We start from the raw sequence: 23496 nt of genomic DNA on the forward strand, positions 1-23496 counted from the left end.
TATTGGGTCCACTTCTTTATGTACTGTACACATCCGATTTACCAACCTCTCCACAAACCACCATTGGAACTTTCGCTGATGACACAGCAATATTTGCAACTGAAGAGGATCCAAGAGCTGCAGTATTAAAACTTCAAGAACACCTAGACGAAATTGGACAGTGGTTAAAGAAATGGAAGATAAAAGCTAATGAAACTAAGTCAACACATATAACTTTCACACTAAGGAAAGACCAATGCCCAAATATTAGCCTTAATCAAGTCAACATACCACAACAGAACATCGTCAAATACCTGGGGCTTCATCTTGATTCTAAATTAAACTGGAAACAACACATTTTAAAGAAGAAGAAACAAATTGAGTTGAGAGTGAAAGAAATTAATTGGCTTATAGGTAGAAAATCTCGACTCTCAATTGAGAACAAACTGCTGATTTACAAAACAGTCATTAAACCTATATGGACGTACGGTATAGAACTATGGAGTTGTGCCAGCAAATCAAACACAAAAATTATCCAAAGAACTCAATCAAAAATTCTACGCACCATCGCAAATGCCCCGTGGTACATTTCCAACCAAACCCTTCATACAGACCTAAACATCCCGTTAGTCAGCACAGTAATTCAAGAAAGAGCCAACAGACATCACGAGAAATTGGAAGACCACCCCAACCAATTAATATTACCATTACTGCAGCCACTAAACAACAGAAGATTGCGAAGATTATGGCCCATAGATCTTCGCTGAAACTGAGGTGAAACCGCTGGGTGATGTACCTCATAACGCCATTTTAGTGTACAATAAATAATACATTGATATATGTTATTGTACTTGTTATCAAATTAGCTTATAGAATATGTAATTCTGATTGTTAATAAATGCTTACAAAAAAAAAAAAAAAAAAAAAAAAAAAAACAATAATTTTAGGAAAAAAACAAAAAAACGTTTAAAAAATGTTTGACCCACTTTTGGTCCTGGCAACATGCAAATTTGTTAAAAGGGGTCCTTTTTGAGTAAGATTGTGCAAAAAATCCGAATCAGAATATTTTTCCTAGCGGATGCGCAGTGGCTTTCTGGACTAAAACAACCTGCTACTTTTCACAGTCATCAACTTGTCAGAATGACACGTTCCACAATTAAAATCACGTTCCACAATTAAAACTTCCCCTGTTCCAGTGTTCGCATACATCAAAGTTTACCCGACTAGACACCGTTAAACTATTAACAAAGTTTCAGCTTGCTATTAATAAACTTTTTTTGGTACGCGCGATCCAGGCCTATATCTTGAAATTATCATTTATCATCCATCGAAACTCGATTTTCTTTGCATCTGTGGATAGTAAAAGATCGCTTAATTCAATTACAGAACAACTGCATATAATATGTGTTAGGAGTGAAAGTGAGAAAAGTTTCAGAGTTATGCTGGTAGTCATTACCTCTCACTATTAGAAAATATTCTCGACGTTATGCACTTTACAACCAATTAAAGTCACAAGTTACAGAATATATTTGCATACAGACCATTGTCGTAGAACTCATTCATTGGTTAATGTCGTCTTCGTTAATCTAAGGGTTAATGTTAGAGACACGCAGAACTGTTTCTCAATGTCCCATTTGCATATGCTCTTTGGGAGGGAAATTCACGTAAGTACCTACTCTTTCAGACGAAGCGACTTGGTGCGACAATGATGTCCGCCACCGGTGTTCAATTGCAGCAAAGCAGTGTTTTATATGCGATTACACACGAATCCCTTCGAGTGTCTAGGGGCTTTTGATGGCTCAGTAGTTGCCGACAAGTGCCTCACCTTTGCCACCAGGACCATTGGACCTGGACACCGTTTTATTTTTTAGCAAAGTATTGGTTTGAATCGTAACCTTTACACGAGTCACTTCTGCTGTCTTGTTTTCAGTTTTTTTTTAATAATTTGTAAAAATATAAATATAAATGACCAAAAGACCAAATAAATTTGTTGTACTAGGTCAGGCAACCAGATACCTAGAAGAATAATAATTAGAAGTGGAAGGTGAGGACACCTTCACATACATAGGCTCGCTATTGACTAAAGATAACAACGTCAGCGAAGAAATTAAAAGAAGAATAGTGCTGGTCAATAAGTGTTACTATGGCTTGACAGATGGCCTTAAAACTACCTAGATAAATTAAAATGACCGTCTATAAAACACTAATAAGACCAGTACTACCATATGGAGCAAAAACGTAGAACGCAGAATGACCAAGAAGGGCTTAAAGATTTTGAGCGCAAAATCCTAAGCAAAACAAGTAATTGGATTTCGTAAGTCCTAGGTTTTTACCCAAAGTCATCGAAAGTATAACTGAAAGTCTATAATTGAACTCTTTGTGTCACTTTGTGCCGATTGATACATATACTATTTCACTAATTTTGATCCAATTGATTCAAATGTAATCGCAAAACATAACCTGCCATAATTAACATATTTACGTTGTCCGACTAAAGAAACGAGGCTGTAAATTTGTCGGACAAGAGATCGACAATCTTTAGTAATTAATTATCAATACTTTCAATAGGGTTTTTCATCGATTGTCATTTGTTTCGGTTTCGAGCTACTGTCGTATGTTGTATAATCTGTGTATACTATTAATATACACGGATTATACGATATTTGACAGAAGCTCTAAACACATGACTGTGAATGAAAAGCCCTATTGAAAATTAAGAGTTTTGTAATAACAAAACTGTACCGCGCTAGAGTGACATCTTAAGGGTGTCGGACTCGACGATCGCGCACTCTTTTTTGTCCGCCAAAAATAATTTATTTTATATTCTAACGCATTTTGATTAAAATTAAAAATTATAGTTTTGCAATCACAAAACCTAACCGCGCTAGGGCTACAGGTTTAGGCGTGGGGCATGCGGAAACGCGTCCAACCTAGTGTTGGAAAATTCTCGAGAATGAAAAATCAGAGAATATTCTCGAGAATATTCTCGATATGGAGAATTTTCTGAGAAAGAACCCTATGACGCACTTAGGGATATTGTTGATGAAATAGGGTATTAAAAATCATGAAATTATATACAAAATTATGAGACTAAACAACAGTGTTCTTTATATATAAACAAAATACATAACAACAGAGAACACAAAATTTATTTGATAAAAAATGAAAGTTTCTTCTTAACAACAAATAATGCAACTAATGGATGTGGCGATTTAATCAAAAAAACATGAGGTCTCAGGTTCAGAAGCTATTTCTATCATTAGCTCATCCTGGTCATCTACATTCTGCATTTCGATGTACTGATGAGAAGTTTTGGGATTTTATTTTTCACGAGTCGCCAGCTCAGTCATGGATTGGTCTACATCTAAAGGGGAATTTAGACGGGCTAGTTTTTGAAGCAATATGTTGCCGAAAATATATATTTGGTATGTTTCTGGCAACATTACAGCCATCTAATGAAAATATCGCCGTTTGGCTGAGCCATGTGGTCGAAATCTTCCTGGTATTTGAACACTATTGCAGTGCCTGATGCGTTGCCGATAAAGTCGAACTGCTGTGGAAAATTTTGCATGTTGCTCTGTATTTCTTCTTTATTTCCTGTACTCTCTTGAAATTTAATTTGGTTTTATCAAAACGTACAAAGAAAAGATGAATACATGGTCAAATGAAATCACAATAAGGTTTATTAATGCAGTACATCCAGAGTTGTGGAACTTGGCATACTTCTGGAACTATGAGACAAATGGAAGAGTAGTGCACCCTGAATAAATACATTAAATTAAAACTTTTAGGATATATTAATAACAATTGCTAATCTTGCTGAGATTGGTATTGCGTTTCTCATGTTTGATCTTTCTTCTCCATTCTTGGCCCTATCATATTTATTAATAGTTCGAAATCACTTTTTGGCATTCTTGTAAAATTCTTAAACAAATAATTGTCTAGCATTATTTCCATAGTTAAATTACTCATTGTTTCGCGTTTACTTAGAAAAGCCGTATCCACATTTTCCATTTTTCATTTTTCTTTTTTATACGCAGTAACTGTTCTCGTTCTCAAGAATATTCTCTTCTTACATCACTAGTCCAACCTGTACTTTGAAATTTTTCAGGAAGTGGTAGATTCGCTCAAACGAAGCAGTTAAGAACATTTTTAAGACTTTTCTAATCATCTTCCAAAAAGGACGATGTATTGTGAACTGTTTGGACCCAAAAATTATTTTCTGTATGTCTCAATTGATACGACAATCATTGCCTGTATTCTGTATGTCTCATTGACAACTTTATTACGAACATTGTGATGGGGCAGGCAAAGGGAAGAAGATAATGGTTTTTGGAACAAATTGAATTTGCGTTTAATGTGATGTAAGATTCTAGAAGAAGAAGAGGAAACGTGATATTTTATATTCGACTTTGTTTTTTTGTTGTTGTAATAATAATACCCCTACAAGTTTATGAGGTACCTACTCCAAAAACTTAAAATGTTCTATGAAAATGCAAGAACTATTAAATCAAAATAAGAGCACAAATTATCAGTAGTAATTGCACAAGAGCTCTGAAATTATTGAATTTTTCCCGAGTGACACTTTGACAGTTTTAATTTCGTGGTGAAATTATGTCAAAGTGTCACGAGAGCAAAAATTCTATATTAATTTCAGAGGTCGAGTGCAATTTGTTGCGATTATTTCATGAATAAACCTGTTCAAAACCAAAATTTTATTGTAATTTATTAAGTAAGTACAAATTAGTACAATTAAACAAACAGTTGTTATAAATGCTAATTTGACGGTTGAAAGTCATCACTTTTATAATTTTTAAAACATTAATTGTCATTAATGTCACTGAATGTATTTTTTCGTAGCAACGAAGGGCATCTGACGTAATATACTTGACGACGGGAAATTATCAAAAATTATCGGGTATAATATCACAAGAGAGTGAGAATAAATTGAAAATAATGCGACAGTTTTTCGAAAATTTGTTGTCTGGTAATAGACACGATAATAATAGACACGGTGATAGACTCGAGCCCGCAGGGCTCGAGTGGCTATTGCCCAATGACAACAAATTTGAGTAAAAATGAAGCATTATTTTCTTATTTATTCTTACTGTCGTGTGATATTCGTAAGATTATTTTTTAATATGTATATTATGGATATTTTTTTAAATGTGACAGTTGTCAAAACTAGGAAACTGGTTGCCATTAAACAGAAACAATCTACTTAAAAAAATTCTATCGGTAATTTTCTACAGTAGATAATTCTCAGTATAATTTTAATCTGATTGGACAGAATTAAACACGTGATCAAATATCTTACTATACGTTTGGAAGTTAAAATCATTAAAAAATAATCGATTTAATTTTGATTTCTGTAGCTTTCTATTGGTCAGAATCTCCTATGAATGAAATAATCAAAAATTATCAGTTTAATTTAGATTTCTGTAGCTTTCTATTGGTCAGAATCTCCTATGAATGAAATAATCGTCCCTATGCCACTGGCATGGATCAAGAAATGATATTGCTGTAAGCATTAACTACATTAGAGTAATAATGAAATATTTTATGGGCTTGTTTCACATAATGAATTGACAATATAATACGGGAATGGTTATTAATGAGTAAGTTATATAGAAATTCAGTTAGCTTCAAGCTATTCATTTAGATCGATTGTGGTAAGTGGTTCTTTAGGTTAACGGTTCAGAATTAACATATGGGTGAATTAAAAAAGAAATGGGAGTAATTAATTCATACAAATCAGGATCAAAATTATTATCGGAGAGTTCGGCATATTTAATCTCTTCTTAAGTTTTTTTAGGCAGTAATTGAAAGTTTTATTTTTTTACGCAGGGGAGAAAATTTTTTCAAAAGATATCAGCTGAACTGCATTATTATGATATGGCATTACTGTCCACTAAAAACCTCAACCGGTTCATGAAGACACCCCGATCTTTACGACCGAATTACGAGTTAAATACACTCGAGTGTAAAAAAATCGATTCACTGAGTTAATTTTTGATGACATGAATTTCCTAAACCTGTTGTCCGATTTAAGTGAATTTTTTACCACGTTATATCCTTATTTATTGACAATATCGCTGTAATAATATTGTTGCTAGACAGGTAAACTGTCATTGTATACCGGGTGTACGAGTCAAACTGTGTTTTTTTCTCAAAGTTCGCATCACCCTGTGGACTATTCTAGCGTTTATAAAATACTGAAATTAAAAACCAACTATAGCCTCAGGTTTTCTTAAACATTCTGTTTTTAGATTCTTTCGCTTATGTTGGATAAGTTAGGTACTTTAACAACTGGCTATGTTCGTCATCAGTGCGAAGTGTTTCGAAATAAGTGCGGCAAACTTTAAGGGGTAATTTTACACATTAAAATAATGTCACTTTGCTTTTTAATCATATGTCCGCAAACGCTTCGTTTCCGAGATACGGGATGTTTAATTCTTTTTTTACAAACTGACGATTTGTTTATTGCTTTAAAATCAGATGAGATATGCAAATCAAATTTGGTGGGTTTTAAGACATAGTTATTGCACATTTTTTGACATACAATTAAGAATTTAATATTCATCATTAGCGCGCAAACGGGTATTATGACCGATCATATTACCCGTATGCACGCCAATGGTAAAGATAAAATTCCTAATTGTATGTCAAAAATGTGCAATAACTACTTCTTAAATCCCACCAAATTTGATTTGCATATCTTAACTGGTTTTAAAGTAATAAATAAATCGTCAGTTTGTAACAAAAATTGAACATCCCGTATCTCGGAAAAGAAGCGCTGGGGAACAACTGGTTATAAAACAAACTGTCATTATTTTCTCATGGAGAATTACCTCTTAAAGTTTGTCGCACTTATTTAGAAACACCCTGTACTGATAAAGAACATGGAAGTTGTTAAAGTACCTAACTTTTTTATCATCCAACATAAGCGAATGAATCTAAAAACAGAATGTTAAGAAAACCTGAGGCTATAGTTGGTTTTTAATTTCAATATTTTATATACGCTAGAATAGTCCACAGGGTGATGCGAACTTTGAGAAAAAAAACACAGTTTGATTCGTACACTCGGTATACAATGATAGTTTACCTATCTAGCAACAATATTATTACAGCGATATTTTTAAAGAATAAGGCTATAACATATTAAGAAATCACTTAAATCGGACAACAGGTTTAGGAAATTCGAGACATCAAAAATGACCTAATTTTCAGTGGATCGATTTTTTTGCATCCGAGTTTATTTATGAGCTTTCGAATTGATAAAGTTTCGATTTTTGAGCTCATCCCCTTAATACCCAAACAACCCTTTAATTGATTCAACTCAAGGAAAAATGGTTAGAAAAATTAAAATATATCCTATTGGGGATATAATTATTCATGTAGCTTGTAAATTGTAAGAATAAACTCTAAAAATACGTACATTTCGATTATTGAGCTACAACCCATTCGCAAGAAAACCTCCCCATCTTCTCGGCTTAAGACAGAATTGTACTGAAAATGAATATGTATATGTAATTAATTATTTTTATTTCACTAATTTCTGAGCTAGCAAAATACACGCATTTCGATTATTAAATTGCAATTTCTTTTGTATAGTGCAGTCACTGAAGGTAAAACGTTCAGTGTGGTTACCTTCGACTTCGGTGAACCTCCATTGATTTTCACGAAAATTGGTGAGTGGTTAGAGAATACCTCAAGAAACAAAAGTGACATGGTGTGAACTTGCACCTTTCGGGGGTGAAAATTACTTTATTAAAAATTACCCCACAAATCGATAGAGGGACAAATTCTAAACAAAATTTGTTATATAAAGTTATTAAAATAAATCAATACTTTTTTTGAGTTATTAAAGATCAAAATTTTAATTTTTCGTGAAAAAAATGCATGTTTTAAAGCGCTTCTTATCTCTAGGAACATGTCATTCACACAATCTGGATTCGACGAGACAATTTGCGTACGTCGAGCGCCGCGTCGTCCAAATTGAACTGCGAATATCCTTTGTGTTCGTCCTAAAAACCGACAGTCCGTGGTTCGTGACGAGTGACGAATGAACAGCTCGTAAGCAGCTACATGTCTTTCCAGCAAGACCTAGACATGACTATTCCACCAGAAATTTTACCTTCGACATCTATTTACCGATCCCGTCCAGTGAGTTAGTAAAGAAATCTATATTATATTCTGCAAGAAAACTATACAACCATCTCCCTCTACAACTTAAGTCTGCAACATCTTTCCCCAAGTTCCGTAAAATGACAAAAGTCTATTTATCTGAAAGACCATATTATTCAATAGCAGAGTTTCTTAACCAATAAATAAGAAATTACAGTATTCTTTTTTTTTTAATTTTGCAATAGATTGTTACTGATTTTTATTTCACTTTATTATGTTTTATTTATATTGACGATTTGTATAATTTTAGTAAATTTTATTTGTTATTGTTTTTATTTATGATTCTTGTAAGCTTTGTCTATAAAATTGTTAAATTTTCATGACAATAAAGCATATTTCTATTCTATTCTATTCTAAGCGGTTCGTTCTGTCGTACAAATTATACGAATACTTATAGCGTGCGCATACAGTTCGGCTCGCATATGTGTACCCGGCTTTAGTCCCGGCGCAAATTGAGCCTAAGCGAACACAACCTGGCACCTGCGAGTTGCGTAGAGAGTTCTGCGCATCCTAATATCAGTCAATACGGTGCCAGGTCTAGCCATGCGAACGTTTGTCACAAGGTTACCATGTCTAGGGATTTTCCCCGAATCTAGGGATTTTTTGAAGCTTTTGGAGCTCAGGAGGGATTTTTTTTGAAATCTAGGGATTTATTAAACTGTGCTGGTGCCATTTTTTGTTGTTATTAAATATCTTTTTGTTCAAATATTATTATTATTGTTATTATTTATTGTTCCCTGACATAAATATTCCTAAGTAAACATTAAAACATTACCTAATCAATGATTAAAGTAGATTAAACATAGTGTTTAATAGGTTATAAATTAAATTGACAGCTGTCATCTGTCAATTTCTTCTTTTTTAGGTCAAATTAATACGATTTAGGGATTTCTAGGGGAAATTGAAGCTCCCGTCTAGGGATATTCTGAAATTTCATCTGGCAACCCTGGTTTGTCATCGGCGTACAGTTTTCTAGTGTCGTGGGACGCGTGACTCAATTCTCAGTTGCGGTTTGCGGTTTTGTTTTCGAGATGGACGTAGAAAAGCTAATAGAACTCGTTCGGAATTACTATTATTATAAACAACACTGATTGTGATTGGATTGTCTGCAAAAACTGCTTACCTATTACATATATTTATATCTTGTCTACATATTTTATCGTTTTATCGCTTTATCGTTTCTAAACACCTATTGCGTGTCTCTAATTTCGTATTCAAGATTTTTAAAAGTCTGCTGTGTAGGTATACTTTTCATAAATATTTTAAAGAGTGTGAGTCACATTAAAGCTACTGTTCGATGCAGGTTGTTGCACTTGACTTTTTTGGTATATTAATATATTCAATCATCAATCTAATACGGAGCGACTACCTATAATATGACTTCACGAAATATTTGTTAAAATATTATTCGTAGTCGAGGAAATGAAGCATTTTGGCTCGCAATTTTTTCGTCCAGTATGAATTTACTTGAAATTTTCACAGAAGGTAGGGAATAGTCCAAGGATCATTTTCTATATCATGCCGCTGTACGCTAAAACCTTGGGGGTGGTTGCCACCCCATCTCGGGGGTGGGAATTTTTTAGTACTATTATTTTACCCAGATTTAGCCATACGGCTCACACTCCCTCTAAGGGGAAAATTGACTCATCCCAGATACCTACGGTATCTGGGATTGAGCTCTGGTGGGACTCTTTCCGTGTTATCGAGCCCTAGGTGACTTGGAATGCAGGTGTATCTCCCAAAAATTTTCGTACACTTCTGGCCGTCGCGAGTAGTACAGCTTTCTGCGTGGTCTTATAAAGATGTTCATTCAGACCCAGCTTTTTAATGCTTTCGAGGAGGGTCTTCGGTCTTCTTATTTTACTATTATTATTTACTATTATTTTTTATTATTTATTTTTTATTTTAAAATTAATTTAAAAGTAATTCTAAGAAAAAAATGTTTTTTACATTTTCTTCGTAAAACTAATATTTTTCGAGTTATTCGCGCTTGAAAGTCAGGGCCGGCGATAACGGGCCTGCAAGGGATGTATGCAGGCGGGCGCCTCTGCATGGGGGGCGCCAAACTGGTGTTATAGAAAATACTAAAATAGAAAAATTAATTTTTTAAATGTTGTTTAAATTCCAGCCCTAATACCCTAATCTGGCTAAAGCTTAGGGTCAGATATAGGTACCACTCCAATATGGAGTGTGACTGGTTTGATCTTCGGACATGTGGAACCCACTCTTCCATTAGAACTCACATATTATGTCTCCTGAGTCCTGAGGTTAGTGTTATACAAGTATGTGTGTGTGGGGGGTGGGGGGGCGGGCGCCTGTGCTAGTTTTGCAGGCGGGCACCTCATACCCTAGCGCCGGTACTGTTGAAAGTAACAGTTTTTCGACAAAAAAATCCACTTTTTTAGAGGGTTTATTGAGAATACCTCGAAAAATATGCGTTTAATAAAAAAACTGCAGATAATAAAATTGTATCTTTTAGTAACACAAACTAAATTCTTTTTCTATAATATTAAGACCAATACAAACCGAGATACGGCATGTTAAAGGTTAGCTTTTCTCGTCAAATGCATAATTTGAAATTTTCAAAGCCAAATAACGGGAAAACTTTGCATTTTTCGAGGAAAACTTAAATTATCTTTTTTCAAGTATTCAATTAAAAATTTCAAAGAATAATAATAAAAAATTTCTAGCATGAAAATAGAGCGACTTATGATCAAAAAAATGTCGGTATAGTCCGTTCGCTAAACTCAGACTCAACTGGCTAGTGATTTAAGCTAGTAATTTTGCCAATTTGATAAAATTGCCAAAAAAATTATTACTAAATAGTTAATAATTACTAAATATTTAGTAATTTTCCAAATTTTCTCAAAATTGGCAAAAAACAAAAAAGTTACGTACTAAAACCTTTAGCCATTTGCGTCTGAGTTTAGCGAACCGACTATACCTGCTTTTCTCTACGAAAAAATCAGTGAAAATAACCCCCTAACTACCCTCCTAATTAAAAATTGGTCTTCACCTTTCTGTAATTCCTTTTATATTTATATTGTCAATACTCCCAAGAAGTTTGACCTATTTAAATGGCCTAACTTTAGAAAAATTGGAGTTTAAAGAAAAACTGATTTTTTGCAATTTCGTATTTTTCACCTTTTACTTCAAAATATCTCCGAAAATACTGGAGATACGAAAAAATGATAGATTAGGTACTAAATTGTAGCTTTTTTAATAACTAAAATTATATTGTGCAAAGATTTTCATTACAGTGAATAGTTAGCGAGATATAGCTGTTTAAAACCTCTATTTACGAGCAAACACCCCCTTATTCGAGCCCTTTAAACACACCCCAATTAAAAACTAAGGGATCTTACGGAATTTAATTTACACAGTCTTATAGCTCTTCAACAATCCTACAAAATAATTTTTGAAAAAACTTTTATCGCCAAAAATGAGGAGCTATGTTTATAAAACGAATTTTTTTTTCGAAATATTCGAATAGTCCGCTTATGGAACATTTTCAATGTATGTATAATACCACAGAACTGGTTCGTATACTGGAAGATGACTTAAAAACTATTTGTATTTGTACTTATACATATTTGTTTTTATATAATTTTTGACAATAAAGGGTAGTTTACACCCCTAAAAATAATCGACGCCCTTGAGCATGATATAGAATATGAAGTACAGGGTGAGATGATCCTAATCCCAATTTTTTATGTAAATCGATGCAAGCCGAAATTATTCTTTATACAGGGTGATTGATTAGTGGGGTAAAGCTCAATAGATGCGCTATAGTAATAGATAGCAATAAAAGTTAATAACAAAAATTTTAGCCACCTTTGAGCTTCACATTACAAAATTAGTTAGAATGTTACAGGTTGTTCGATAACACAGTGGCAGACCAAACTTATGTTTTTTTAAATGGAACACCCTATATTTTATTTTATATTCGAAATCCTGTTAACTTCTTCATCACAAAAATATAAAGGTTTGTTATGTTATACAGGGTATTTACAAAGTTATAACCAATTTTGTATGAAAATCGTAGCAAGTTCAACTCTCTGTATAAATAAAAATAAGCAAAACAGCAATAGTTTATTAATGCCATATTTTTTTACGTATTGTCAAAACTTTTAAAAATGATTGATTTTGCTAATTTTCTTTATATCAAATACAGGGTGAGTCAAAACGCAAGTACCTTATTATCTCAGTAATTTTAAATGGAACACTCTGAATTTTATATCACTATTGAAAAGTACCATTACCGTACTTTAATTTTTATATAACATTCCCTATGTCTAAATTTATTAGTTTTCGAGATATTTTCATTTTTCAATGGGCCAGTAGCGTGGCCACCCAAATCACCAGAATTTAATAAACTGGACTGATTTTTTTTGGGGTTACGTTAATAATGAAGTTTAGAAAATTACCTCCAACAACAAGGGATGAGATGAAAAATAGAAAACAAAGTGTATTGCGGTGTGTTAATTTACAAATACGTCGTAGAGTAAGTAGCTCATTCAATAATCGTTTTTAGGCGTGCATAAATGTGTTAGAAGGTAATTTTGAACACCTTATGTAATTAAATATTAAAAGTATTTTATTAAAAATAGCTTCTAATTTTTTCAAACATGTTTTTTTGCAAAATGTATTACTGATAAATTATTTTTCGTTCTTTATTTGTTACATTGTTACATTTACATACAAAAGTAGTGTTTAATTGTCTTCACAAAATGTTGTATTTTGTGTTTGTGTGTTTTTTTGTAAATACTAATTTGTTACATAAAATAGTAGTTTTTAATTGTTTCAAAAATGTTGCATGTTGTGGTTGTGTATTTTTTTGGAAAATGTATTACTAATAAATTATTTGTATTTCTTTATTTGCTACATTGTTACATTGATTACCGGATTAATAAATCAGTAATCGTCAGTTGTCAATTCAGACATGGCTTACTTAAAATTTAGATAAATTTAGACACCTAAAATAATTTGCTCTGAAAAATGAAAATATCTCGAAAACTAATAAATTTGGACATAGGGAATGTTCTATAAAAATTAAAGTACGGTAATGTTACTTTTCAATAATGATATAAAATACAGGGTGTTCCATTTAACATTACTGAGAAAATAATGTACCTGCGTTTTGATTCACCCTGTATTTGATATAAAGAAAATGAGCAATGTCAATAATTCTTTAAAATTTTGACAATAAATAAAAAAATATGGCATTGCTGTTGTGCTTATTTTTATTTATACAAGGAGTTGAACTTGTTACGATTTTCATACAAAATTGGTTATAACTTTGTAAATACCCTGTATAACATAACAAACCTTTATATTTTTGTGATGGAGAAGTTCGAATATAAAATAAAATATAGGGTGCTCCATTTAAAAAAAAACATAAGTTTGGTCTGCCACTGTGTTATCGAACAACCTGTAACATTCTAACTAATTTTGTAATATGAAGCTCAAAGTTGGCTACAATATTTGTTATTAACTTTTATTGCTATCTATTACTACAGCGGATCTATTGAGCTTTACCCCACTAATCAATCACCCTGTATAGCTCCAATAAGGGTGGTTTTAAGGGTTGAAATATCGACACCCCAATCGAACAAGGTTGTAATTCAAGTTAGACCTTTTTTCAGATTTCAACACAGGCGAATTCAGCAAAAAATTGCGCACACGCCAATATAAACGACATAGTTTAATTCTCAATAGTTTGGCTAATACTCAATTGAAAAAAGTTGTATTTTAACTTACGTGTGCCATTTTAGCGTGAAATAGGCAGCAACACTAGATACTCCCTATGTTAAATATTTACTTTCTTTATACTTGACGATTAACAAGGCTTTTAAATGAGTTACAACTTTGTTGCACGTATGTTTAATTTATAAAGTATTCAAACATATGGTGTATCTCTAAGTCAATTAATCGAAATAAAAGTAAAAAAGGATTTACGGACTTTTTTCCTTTTTGATAGTTGCGGTGGACAAAATAAGTATATAATAGTGTTTGCTACGTACTTCTATCTAGTGAAAAAGTTTAATATTAACATTACACATGTATTTTTTGAAATAGCACATTCACAAAACGGGGGTGATTCAATGCATGCCCTTATAGAAAAACGGAAAAACATTAAGTCGTATATGCTCCACACCAATGCATAACCAGGATACGATATGCCAAAGCATCAGGCAAGCCTAAATCCGTAACTGAAATAAATCAGAAGCAAATTCTAAATTTTAACCTATTTAAGGACACACATGTTAATTTTGAAGTAGATATTAATAGTAAAAGAGTAAAGTAATAAAGTAAAATGGTTTAACATTAAATATTTACAGATACGCAATAAGAATGCGAAAAATTTAAAATATTTTATACCATGTTTTTTCATAGTGATAGAATATTAATTGTAATAATTGTAATAGTTATTGTAAAATTTATAATTTCCAATTAAAATTGTGTAAACTGTAAGTTGATATTTTGTTTAAATATACCATAAAAACTAATTTTTTCCTAGCTATATTGCAAATAACTCAAAACATACAACTTTTTAATAGTTCAACGGGAAAAATAATTACATAACACGGAGAGTGTAAAATGGTTGTTACGCGAGTTACAACTTTTTTCTACGAATACTCATGTTTAATCTCAAGGTTGTATCTCACTCAAACTCAAGATATTCAACAGTTTATAAAATTACAAAACATACGTCTCACAGTAATCCCTTATTATGTTATAAATATCATATCACATTAGTGTAAAAGGGTCTAATCATTTCGCTACAAATTTTTAAAAATTAATGTTTTCGTTTTTTGCCTCTCCTGTAAAATCACTAAAAATGAGTTACAACCTTGTTCGATGGGGGTGTCGATATTATGATAGTATATCTTAAAGCACAAAACAATCATTATGTAACTAATACGAACCAAATATTGACAATATTAAAGTTTAAAATGTTATTTTATAATTTTTTACAATTAGTTTTTTTAGGGGTAGTTTTCACCCTTAAAAAACCAAAAGCGTACAACGGCTCAATATAGAAAATGAACTGGAGGGTGAAATGAGCCTAATCCCAAATTTTTGTACAAATTGATGCTGGACGAAAAAATTGCGAGGTTTTGCCATTTTTTCAATTTCATATCCTCGACTATCGACATTGTTGAAATTTTAGTGTAAATAAATAAGACAGCAAAAACAGTAAACAGTCCATAGGTTCAGCAGCCCTGAACTATGTATAACAAATATTTGCTACTATATCAGAACTTGTTAACTAACTGAAGTGGAATTCATTCTGGTAATTTAAAAAAACATTGATTCAACGGATTTATATACAAATACATAAACGAAGGAAGTTTGTTAACATACCGATTAACTTTTAAGGCAATCGATGAAATGTCTGAATACTCATGGTATAGTATACCGTTAGCTGCAAACGATTCACCTATAGCTATACATATTTTTTGCTTTCTAAATTATATGTCTGCGCTAACCAATACTATACTCACGCAGTAACTCCTGCCGGTAGTATCATTAAAATTAAATGTTAATTGTCTACTAGGTGTCGAACAAAGCCTTGTAAGGATAACTTTTATTATGTTTAATTCCATGCAATTATTTTTTCAAGTCGACAATCTTCCAAAGAACTGTATAATGTACAGGGTGTCACATAGGTACTTGGCGAAGGGGCAACAAAAATTTTGGAGGAGAATATTTATTAACTCTTTTATATAAATCATCATCATCATTCTCTAGGTCATTATACCTATGTCGGATATTACATTGGTCCATATAAACTGCTCGTTAAAAGTTAGGGATATAGAAAATTATGCTCATTTTCATAGTTAATTTTTTCGTGAACAGATTAACGGATTCCACTAATTTTTTTTAGATTTTTCTTTAGTATTTACACAGTTGTGCAAAGGTTTACTCAAACTTCTTTTTTGTACTTATACCGGGTTGAAGAATAGAAGTGTGTTTCTTATGTTAAATTTGAGACACCCTGTAGAGAGGACGAGGTACAAATGTTAGTATACATCAGAATCGTATTTTATTCTTATATTTTGTGAACATTTTGTTTTTTGAACGTCCCTGATATCTTTAGAAACAAAGAAGATAGGTGGTTTTACTCTTTAACATGTGTTTTACCTGAAAAAAAAACTAAATTAACAATAAGAAATAATAACACTTAACAAAACTTTAAAAACAGAAAGGCACATAAGGTCAACAGTTCTTATCGACACCTATAACAGTTATTTGTCGACCAGGTAAGCGGTATGCACAGCGCAACATAAGAGAGATAAGATTGTTTAATGGAGGCTTCGTGACGTTTTGGGGTGGGTGGAATTTCCTAGAGAATAAGTACAGATTTGGGGTCTACGTGGAGGCTCTTTAGTCTTTAAAGAGGTAGGTTACACAGATTTTTTTCTTTAAACACTCTTTTCCTTTCGCACTATATGTAGGAAATAATTTCATCTTAGTGGTACGATAAGACATGGCCTCCTTACGTATTGCATATCATCAGTTAAACACATATTAAAGAATAAAACCGTCTAGTTTTTTTGTTATAAAAGATATCAGAAATATTCGCATAATATATATTCGCAAAATATGAGACTACAAAATAATATCGATGTATACCCACCCACCTTTGTGCCTTTTCCTCTCTACAAGGTGTCACAAACTTTTGTTTCGGTTAAAATACATGTTAAACTACAAAACCGTCAAATTTTCTTTATTTCTAAAGATATCAGGTACATTCAAAAAACAAATTACAGTAGAACCCCGCAAATCCGAACTAATTGGGGGGACAGCCTGTTCGGATTCCGAAAAGTTTGGATTATCCGAAAGTTAGCATTAACTAGTAGTTCAAAGCTTTTATTGTGATTTTGAGTAGCCAAACGTTCTCGCAAGAGTGTGGACAATATTTTTGGACTCAAGTTGACTACGAGAGAACCAAAGTAAGTTTGTGTTTAATCTTAATAAACACTTTATAAACCTATATATTAAAATATAATATTTATTTTCAAGAAATTTTAAATGTCAATGTCCTAGTAATCCTACATTGTCCAATTTTCTGGCTTTACTCTGTATAATAAACATGTTTTTAAGTTTTTGTCTTGAATTTTTAAATTTTTTTCACTTTCCGTTGGTTCGGATTTGTCGAAAGTTCGGATTCGCGGGGTTCGGATTTACGGGGTTCTACTGTATTTACAAAACATAAGACTATAATATGATTTTGATGTATACTCACATTAATTTGTACCTCATCCTCTATACAGGGTGTCTCAAATTTAACATAAGAAAAACATTTATATTTTTAAACCCGGTATAAGTACAAAAAATAAGTTTGAGTAAACCTTTGCACAACTGTGTAAATACTAAAGAAAAATCTAAAATATCAAAAAAAATTGTGGAATCCGTTAATCTGTTCATGAAAAAATTAACTATGAAAATGAGCATAATTTTCTATATCCCTAACATTTGACGAGCAGTATTTTAGTCATTGCTTTGTACAGTTCTTTCCATGGCACGGTATCGTATGCCTTCCTAAGGTCTACAAACGCCATGTGCATATCTCTTTTCTTAGCTATTTCTTCCCTTTTGTCTGTTGTATTGTATGGATATGATCTAGACATGATTTCCGTGCTGTGAATCCTGTTTGCTCTTCTCCGATTTTACCTTCTATATTTTTCTCTATTTTGATCCTTATCTTTTCTCTATTTTTAAATTTGTACAAATCGTAAAACAAATATCTCGGAAACATATCCCTAGAGGTTGTAGAATCGAGTACATAGCGGGGCTCAATGAAGAATCTAAACCCCTACTTAAAATATATGAGCAGCTATATCAAGACGACTCTTTCTCAGAAGCAACAATACAGGTTGAGGAGAAAGTGTTACATGCGATAGCCGCCAACAGAACAGAGAAGTAGTGCAGGAGTCTGGACATGAAACAAAATAACAGACGTGCCTGGAAGCTGATTCGGAATCTTGGCAACGATCCCGCTGCCCCGGCATTGCTTAAAACTGCCTTGCCTTTCTTTATATATCTTTCTTTTGCCACTAAAGTTTATCGCATATATATTTTGATCTAGTTTATCGCATATACTTTTATAATTTTCTACTGTAGCTTTAAAGCTAATTTCGCTTCCTTTTTGGCAACCATTCAATTTTGAATATTTGCGTCAGACCTTTTTTCTTGCCACTCTTTATATAATTTTCTCTTTTTTTACTTAGACTTCGTTTGATGCCATCGGGTCTCCTTATTCTCAAATTTCTTTTGTGAAATATTTTATATTCAAAATAAAAACAAAGATTGTAGATACTAAAAAACCAAAAAACGTTGTAAAGTAAAGTTGTAAAGAGACCTATAAGATAAAGATTTTGAGGATGAGAGCTGGTAAAATTCATACAAAAGGGTTAAAACGAAGATGGAACAGAGAACAACCCTGTTTCTGGTATGACCATGGAAAAAAATGGACAGACGTTGATTGTGACGAATGAGTCAAATACACACGTAAAATGAGTCCCCTCCCAGAGCATAGTCAAAATAATGATTTGTAATAAAACTCATAAACTAGAAAAAAAACAAACATTTATATTAAATATATTTATTTTTATAGACTTCATGATAAAATACTTGACATATATAATATACTCTATTTTACTTAGAAGTAGATGTTTTTAAGTCCGTTTCTTCTTCACTCAAATCTGACGAACTGGAAGTTTCAAGATCGTATCCGAAAATAAACGGTCTGCCATCTTTCATCTGTTTGGAGTAAGTACCAGTTAAGCTAGAATGACACGCGTTCTGATGGGTAGAAATCCTTTCTTTGTCTGTATTCGCCTCGGACGTTTCTTCTGCTGTCGATTCTTCTGGACGGTAATGCTCATAGGAAAGATCTGCAACGGTGTGATCATGATTCCGTTGCTCGTGATAGTCTGAATTTACTGGAAATTAGAAAAAATAGTTACTGTAAAACAAATTCTAAACATTTGCAGGTTTCATAACAGGCAGGCATTTTACAAAGGCAGGTTGGTGGCCATTCGCTTAACCTTCCTCCTTTATCCGGGCCTGGAACCGACAAGAAAAACTATTAAGCTACTCAATTCACCCAACAGTCAATCCAGGCTCCGACAATATACCGGTTGAATTCCTTAAGTACGGAGGAGAAATTTACATAGATATACACAAACACTTATATGGAACGAAGAGAAAATACCAACAAAATGACACGAATGTGTAATAATCCTCACTCATAAAAAGGGAGACAAAACCAAGTGCTCTAATTATAGAGGCAAGTTAAATAATTCTAGTTAATACGGTGTAGGAAAAAATAGATCGACCATAGATCAGATTTTACTTTAAGGCAACTGCTTTATAAAGGTTGGGAATTCAATAGAACTATTTAGAATCTCGACATAGACTGCTACGGCAGCCTTAAAAGGGATCAGATGTGGAATGCAACGGCAGAACTTTCAGTTCCAAAACAACTTATCCAGATTGTTAAGATATGTGTAAATGGCTGTAGATCCAGAGTAAGGATAGGTAACAAACTCTCAGAATCATTCGAAATAAGTAGAAGTCTGAAACAAGGATATACCTCTCTTTTTAATATAATTCTAGAGAAAGTAGTAAGAACAGCACAAATTAGAACAGAATTACTGACAGTAAATGGACCAAAATTACTACTAGCATACGCGGCTTACATTGACATTGTGGGAAACACAGTCACCAATGTGAAGGAGACTTTCAATAAATTGGAGGTAGAGGCAAAGAAAACTGGTTTAATGGTAAATGAAGAGAAAACCAAATACTTGTGCATCAACAGACAAAAGGGGCAAGATAGACTAGGGCAAAATGTTAAAATATACCCATATTTACCTTTGAAAGCATGGAGAGTTTTAAATATCTCGGGGCAACAATTACTGTAGAAAACGATATCACGAAAGAGATGAAAGGGAGAATTCAGGCAGCAAACAGATTATATATAGCCTCCACAATACTATTAAGTCTAAGAGCCTAACACGAACATCAAAGATTAGAATATATAAAACAGTGATTAGACCGGTGCTCAAGTAACTGTGTGAGACATTACTCTGACCAAAGCAATTGAAAGAAAACTGTGTTTTGAACGAAAAATCCTCAGATGAATCTTTGGACCTTATCACGAACCTAATAGCGACCAATACTGAATGAGAACAAATGTTGAGGTCAAGCAGATGTATAGGGCGAGCGACAAAGAAATTAAATCTCAACGTCTTACGATGGACTGGCCATGTCCATAGACTCCCTTACCAAGTTAATCTGGGAGGAAGCCCCCACAGGAAGAAGGCCTTTAGAACGCCCACGACTGCGATGGAGAGACAATGTATGGTCAGACTATCATGGACGACCATTCGAGATAAAAGCGAGTTGTGGAGTCAACCAAGACCCACCCCGGGTTGCAGTGCTACGAAAAGAAGAAGAAGAAGAAGAGATTCTAAACTAGATCTATTGTTAAAAAGGTGAATTACTCAGTTCTAACCTTTTCTTATTGTTCTCTATCACTCTTTCTATGTTCAATTTTTTTATACCTGTTTGCCACTCCCTCTATCTTTTATAGGCCTCCGAAATTTAAAAGCTTTGATAGATATAGAAAAAAATTCATGCTACTAGGACCCAGAGACAAACAATTTTATATCTATGTAAAATATTTGTGAAGAAAATGATTAGTGAATCATTTTCTCCAAGTCACCTACACTAGTGGTCACAACATTTACTTATTGTAACTTGTTTTACATATTGTAAATAAATTGGGAGGTTAAAAAAATGCTACTAGGAACTAGTATATTTCTAGATCATGTTTAGGCTTACCCCCGTATCTGGCATCAAATGCTGCCTGTGAATCTTCTCCAGGTTCTCCGAGTTTTTGTCCACTTTGATCCGTTTCTCCGCTAAAGGTCACAGACAATATTGGAGGCATTTCACCACTTCTTGATTTTTCTGTACTGGAATGTTTTAGTACAACCATCCCTTTAGAGTAGTTAGTATTGTCCTCGTGACTGGTTTTTCGTGTGCTATTTCTAGTAGATCAAAAAAGAAAATATTTGTAAAAACAGGAATTATATGAAAACTATTAGTAGGTGCATATATTAAGATCTAGATTATTTTATGGACATCGCTATCCTCATAGTTATACTTTTGCCATAAAGATCATTAGCAGACTCGATTTTTGACCCTTCGCTTCGTTATCGAACGTATTCGCTTCGTATCTGTTTAGTGTACAGATAACGAGTGATCGATAACGAAGCGAAGATGAGGTCCTGGAAAGAAAGAAAGAAGTACAAAAACAGGTTAATAGGCTATTGATAAGTTCAAAATAAGAGAGCTAAAAGGAACTACAACGTTAACGGGTCTTATTTTTTCATATGGTCAATGGACCTCTAAATATGAGAAAACCGCGGAGTGGTTTTAATTTGCCCAATTAAAGGGGTGCGTGTTTGAGAAAGGAGTGAATTAGTCCTTAGGCACAGAGTGCATTAGGGTGAGTTCTATGCACTTTTGGTACAAACACGTCTACAGAATAGTTATTTTCCTAACAAGTGCAGAAAGTCATACTTTTCCGCACGCGACTGCAGTTTGCCGAACGACGCGAAGCGGGAGTTCGGCAAGCAGTCGAGTGCGGAAAAGAGACTTTCTGCAAGAGTTACGAACAATATTTTTTCTACGAGTCTTTAAAAAATGACCAAATCTTAATCACTTAATTTAATTAATATGAAAATACATACACAAATTAATTCTTTGACAAGGTTGTCAAAACCAAACTTTCAATATAATTAGTTAGCATGACGACGATCTTGGTTTCCATGACTATGATTCAAAACGACTGTTATTGTCTATCGATTTGACTTTCGAATATTATGTCAAAATAATTTTATTTCATCGAATTGTCAGTAATAATTGCACAAGAGCTCTAAAATTCTATATTCATTTTAGAGATCGAGTGCAATTTGTTGCGATTATTTCATGAATAAAACTGTTCAAAACCAAAATTTGATTGTAATTTATTTATGTAAGTACAAATTAGTACAATTAAACACACAGTTGTTATAAATATGTATTTGACGGTTGAAAGTCATCACTTTTATAATTTTTAAAACAATTGTCATTAATGTCACTGAATGTATTTTTTCGTAGCAACGAAGGGCATCTGACGTAATATGCTTGACGACGGGCAATTATCAAAAATGTTATCAGTTTAATTTAGATTTCTGTAGCTTTCTATTGGTCAGAATCTCCTATGAATGAAATAATCAGTAGTAATTGCACAAGAGCTCTAAAATTCTATATTAATTTTAGAGTTCGAGTGCAATTAGTTGCGATTATTTCATGAATAAAACTGTTCAAAACCAAAATTTTATTGTAATTTATTTATGTAAGTACAAATTAGTACAATTAAACACAAAGCTTTATAAATATTTGACGATTGAAAGTCATCACTTTTATAATTTTTAAAACATTAATTGTCATTAATGTCACTGAACGTATTTTTTCGTAGCAACGAAGGGCATCTGACGTAATATACTTAACGACGGGCAATTATCAAAAATTATCGATTTAATTCAGATTTCTGTAGCTTTCTATTGGTCAGAATCTCCTATGAATGAAATAATCGCATTAATTTCATTAAAACAGGAACACAATAAGATACATTTGAAATAAAATAGTAAGTAATATCTAAATATTAGTTTATTGCATGTATTATAATTATTTTAAGGCAATATTAAAATATCTACACGCGTGCGGAAAAGTAAAACGCGTGCGGAAAAGTGAAACTTTCTAAACTAAAACACGTGCGCGAAAGTAGACATTTTTGCACGCTCGTAGAAAAAATTATTTTCGGTTAAATATACTATCGAAATATCACCTTTTAAAGTCCAAAATATTTTTTTACAAAAATATATTAAAAAAACACACGAAAGAAAGCAATTTTGTTTTTTGCTCCATAATTTTTTTCCACGGGGATATAGGTATAGGCATTGCTTCACTTCTATCCTTCCTCTTTAAAATGACGTTTGGTAAAAGTCTTTTTCACACTTCACCACTCACAGCATTTTTGGGTCATTTTCCCTATTATTTCTCAAACATTGTTCTGTAACTTTTTTCTACGCAGTTTTAGGTATAGGCAATGATATATTTAGTAGGAAAATAAGTCAATTGCCTTTAAAATGATCTATTATAGAAGGTTATATGACTATTTTTAAGCAATATACGGTTTTTCAAAGTTTTATACTTTTAACGATTTTTGATATGTTTTACGATTATTTTTAAACTCATTATAACTTG

The 23496-nt window shown here is 32.8% G+C and overlaps 2 protein-coding genes across 3 annotated transcripts in view; one reads left to right on the forward strand and one right to left on the reverse strand.

The window, feature by feature from the left end:
- LOC114326418 (uncharacterized) overlaps positions 1-23496 on the forward strand; it is a 376347-nt gene that overhangs the window by 133805 nt on the left and 219046 nt on the right. The gene's annotated exons all lie outside the window — the stretch shown is intronic.
- Positions 18763-23496, reverse strand: part of LOC114326416 (uncharacterized) — a 52445-nt gene continuing 47711 nt past the window's right edge. For both annotated transcript variants that reach the window (XM_028274781.2, XM_028274782.2), the window contains exons 5-6: positions 21025-21233; positions 18763-19118 (exon numbers count right to left, since the gene is read on the reverse strand). In XM_028274781.2, coding sequence (XP_028130582.1) covers positions 18832-19118; positions 21025-21233 — 496 coding nt within the window. In that variant the 3' untranslated portion in view covers positions 18763-18831. The remainder of the gene's footprint in view (positions 19119-21024; positions 21234-23496) is intronic.

Source organism: Diabrotica virgifera, chromosome 1 (assembly GCF_917563875.1).
Source record: "Diabrotica virgifera virgifera chromosome 1, PGI_DIABVI_V3a".
Taxonomy (NCBI): domain Eukaryota; kingdom Metazoa; phylum Arthropoda; class Insecta; order Coleoptera; family Chrysomelidae; genus Diabrotica; species Diabrotica virgifera.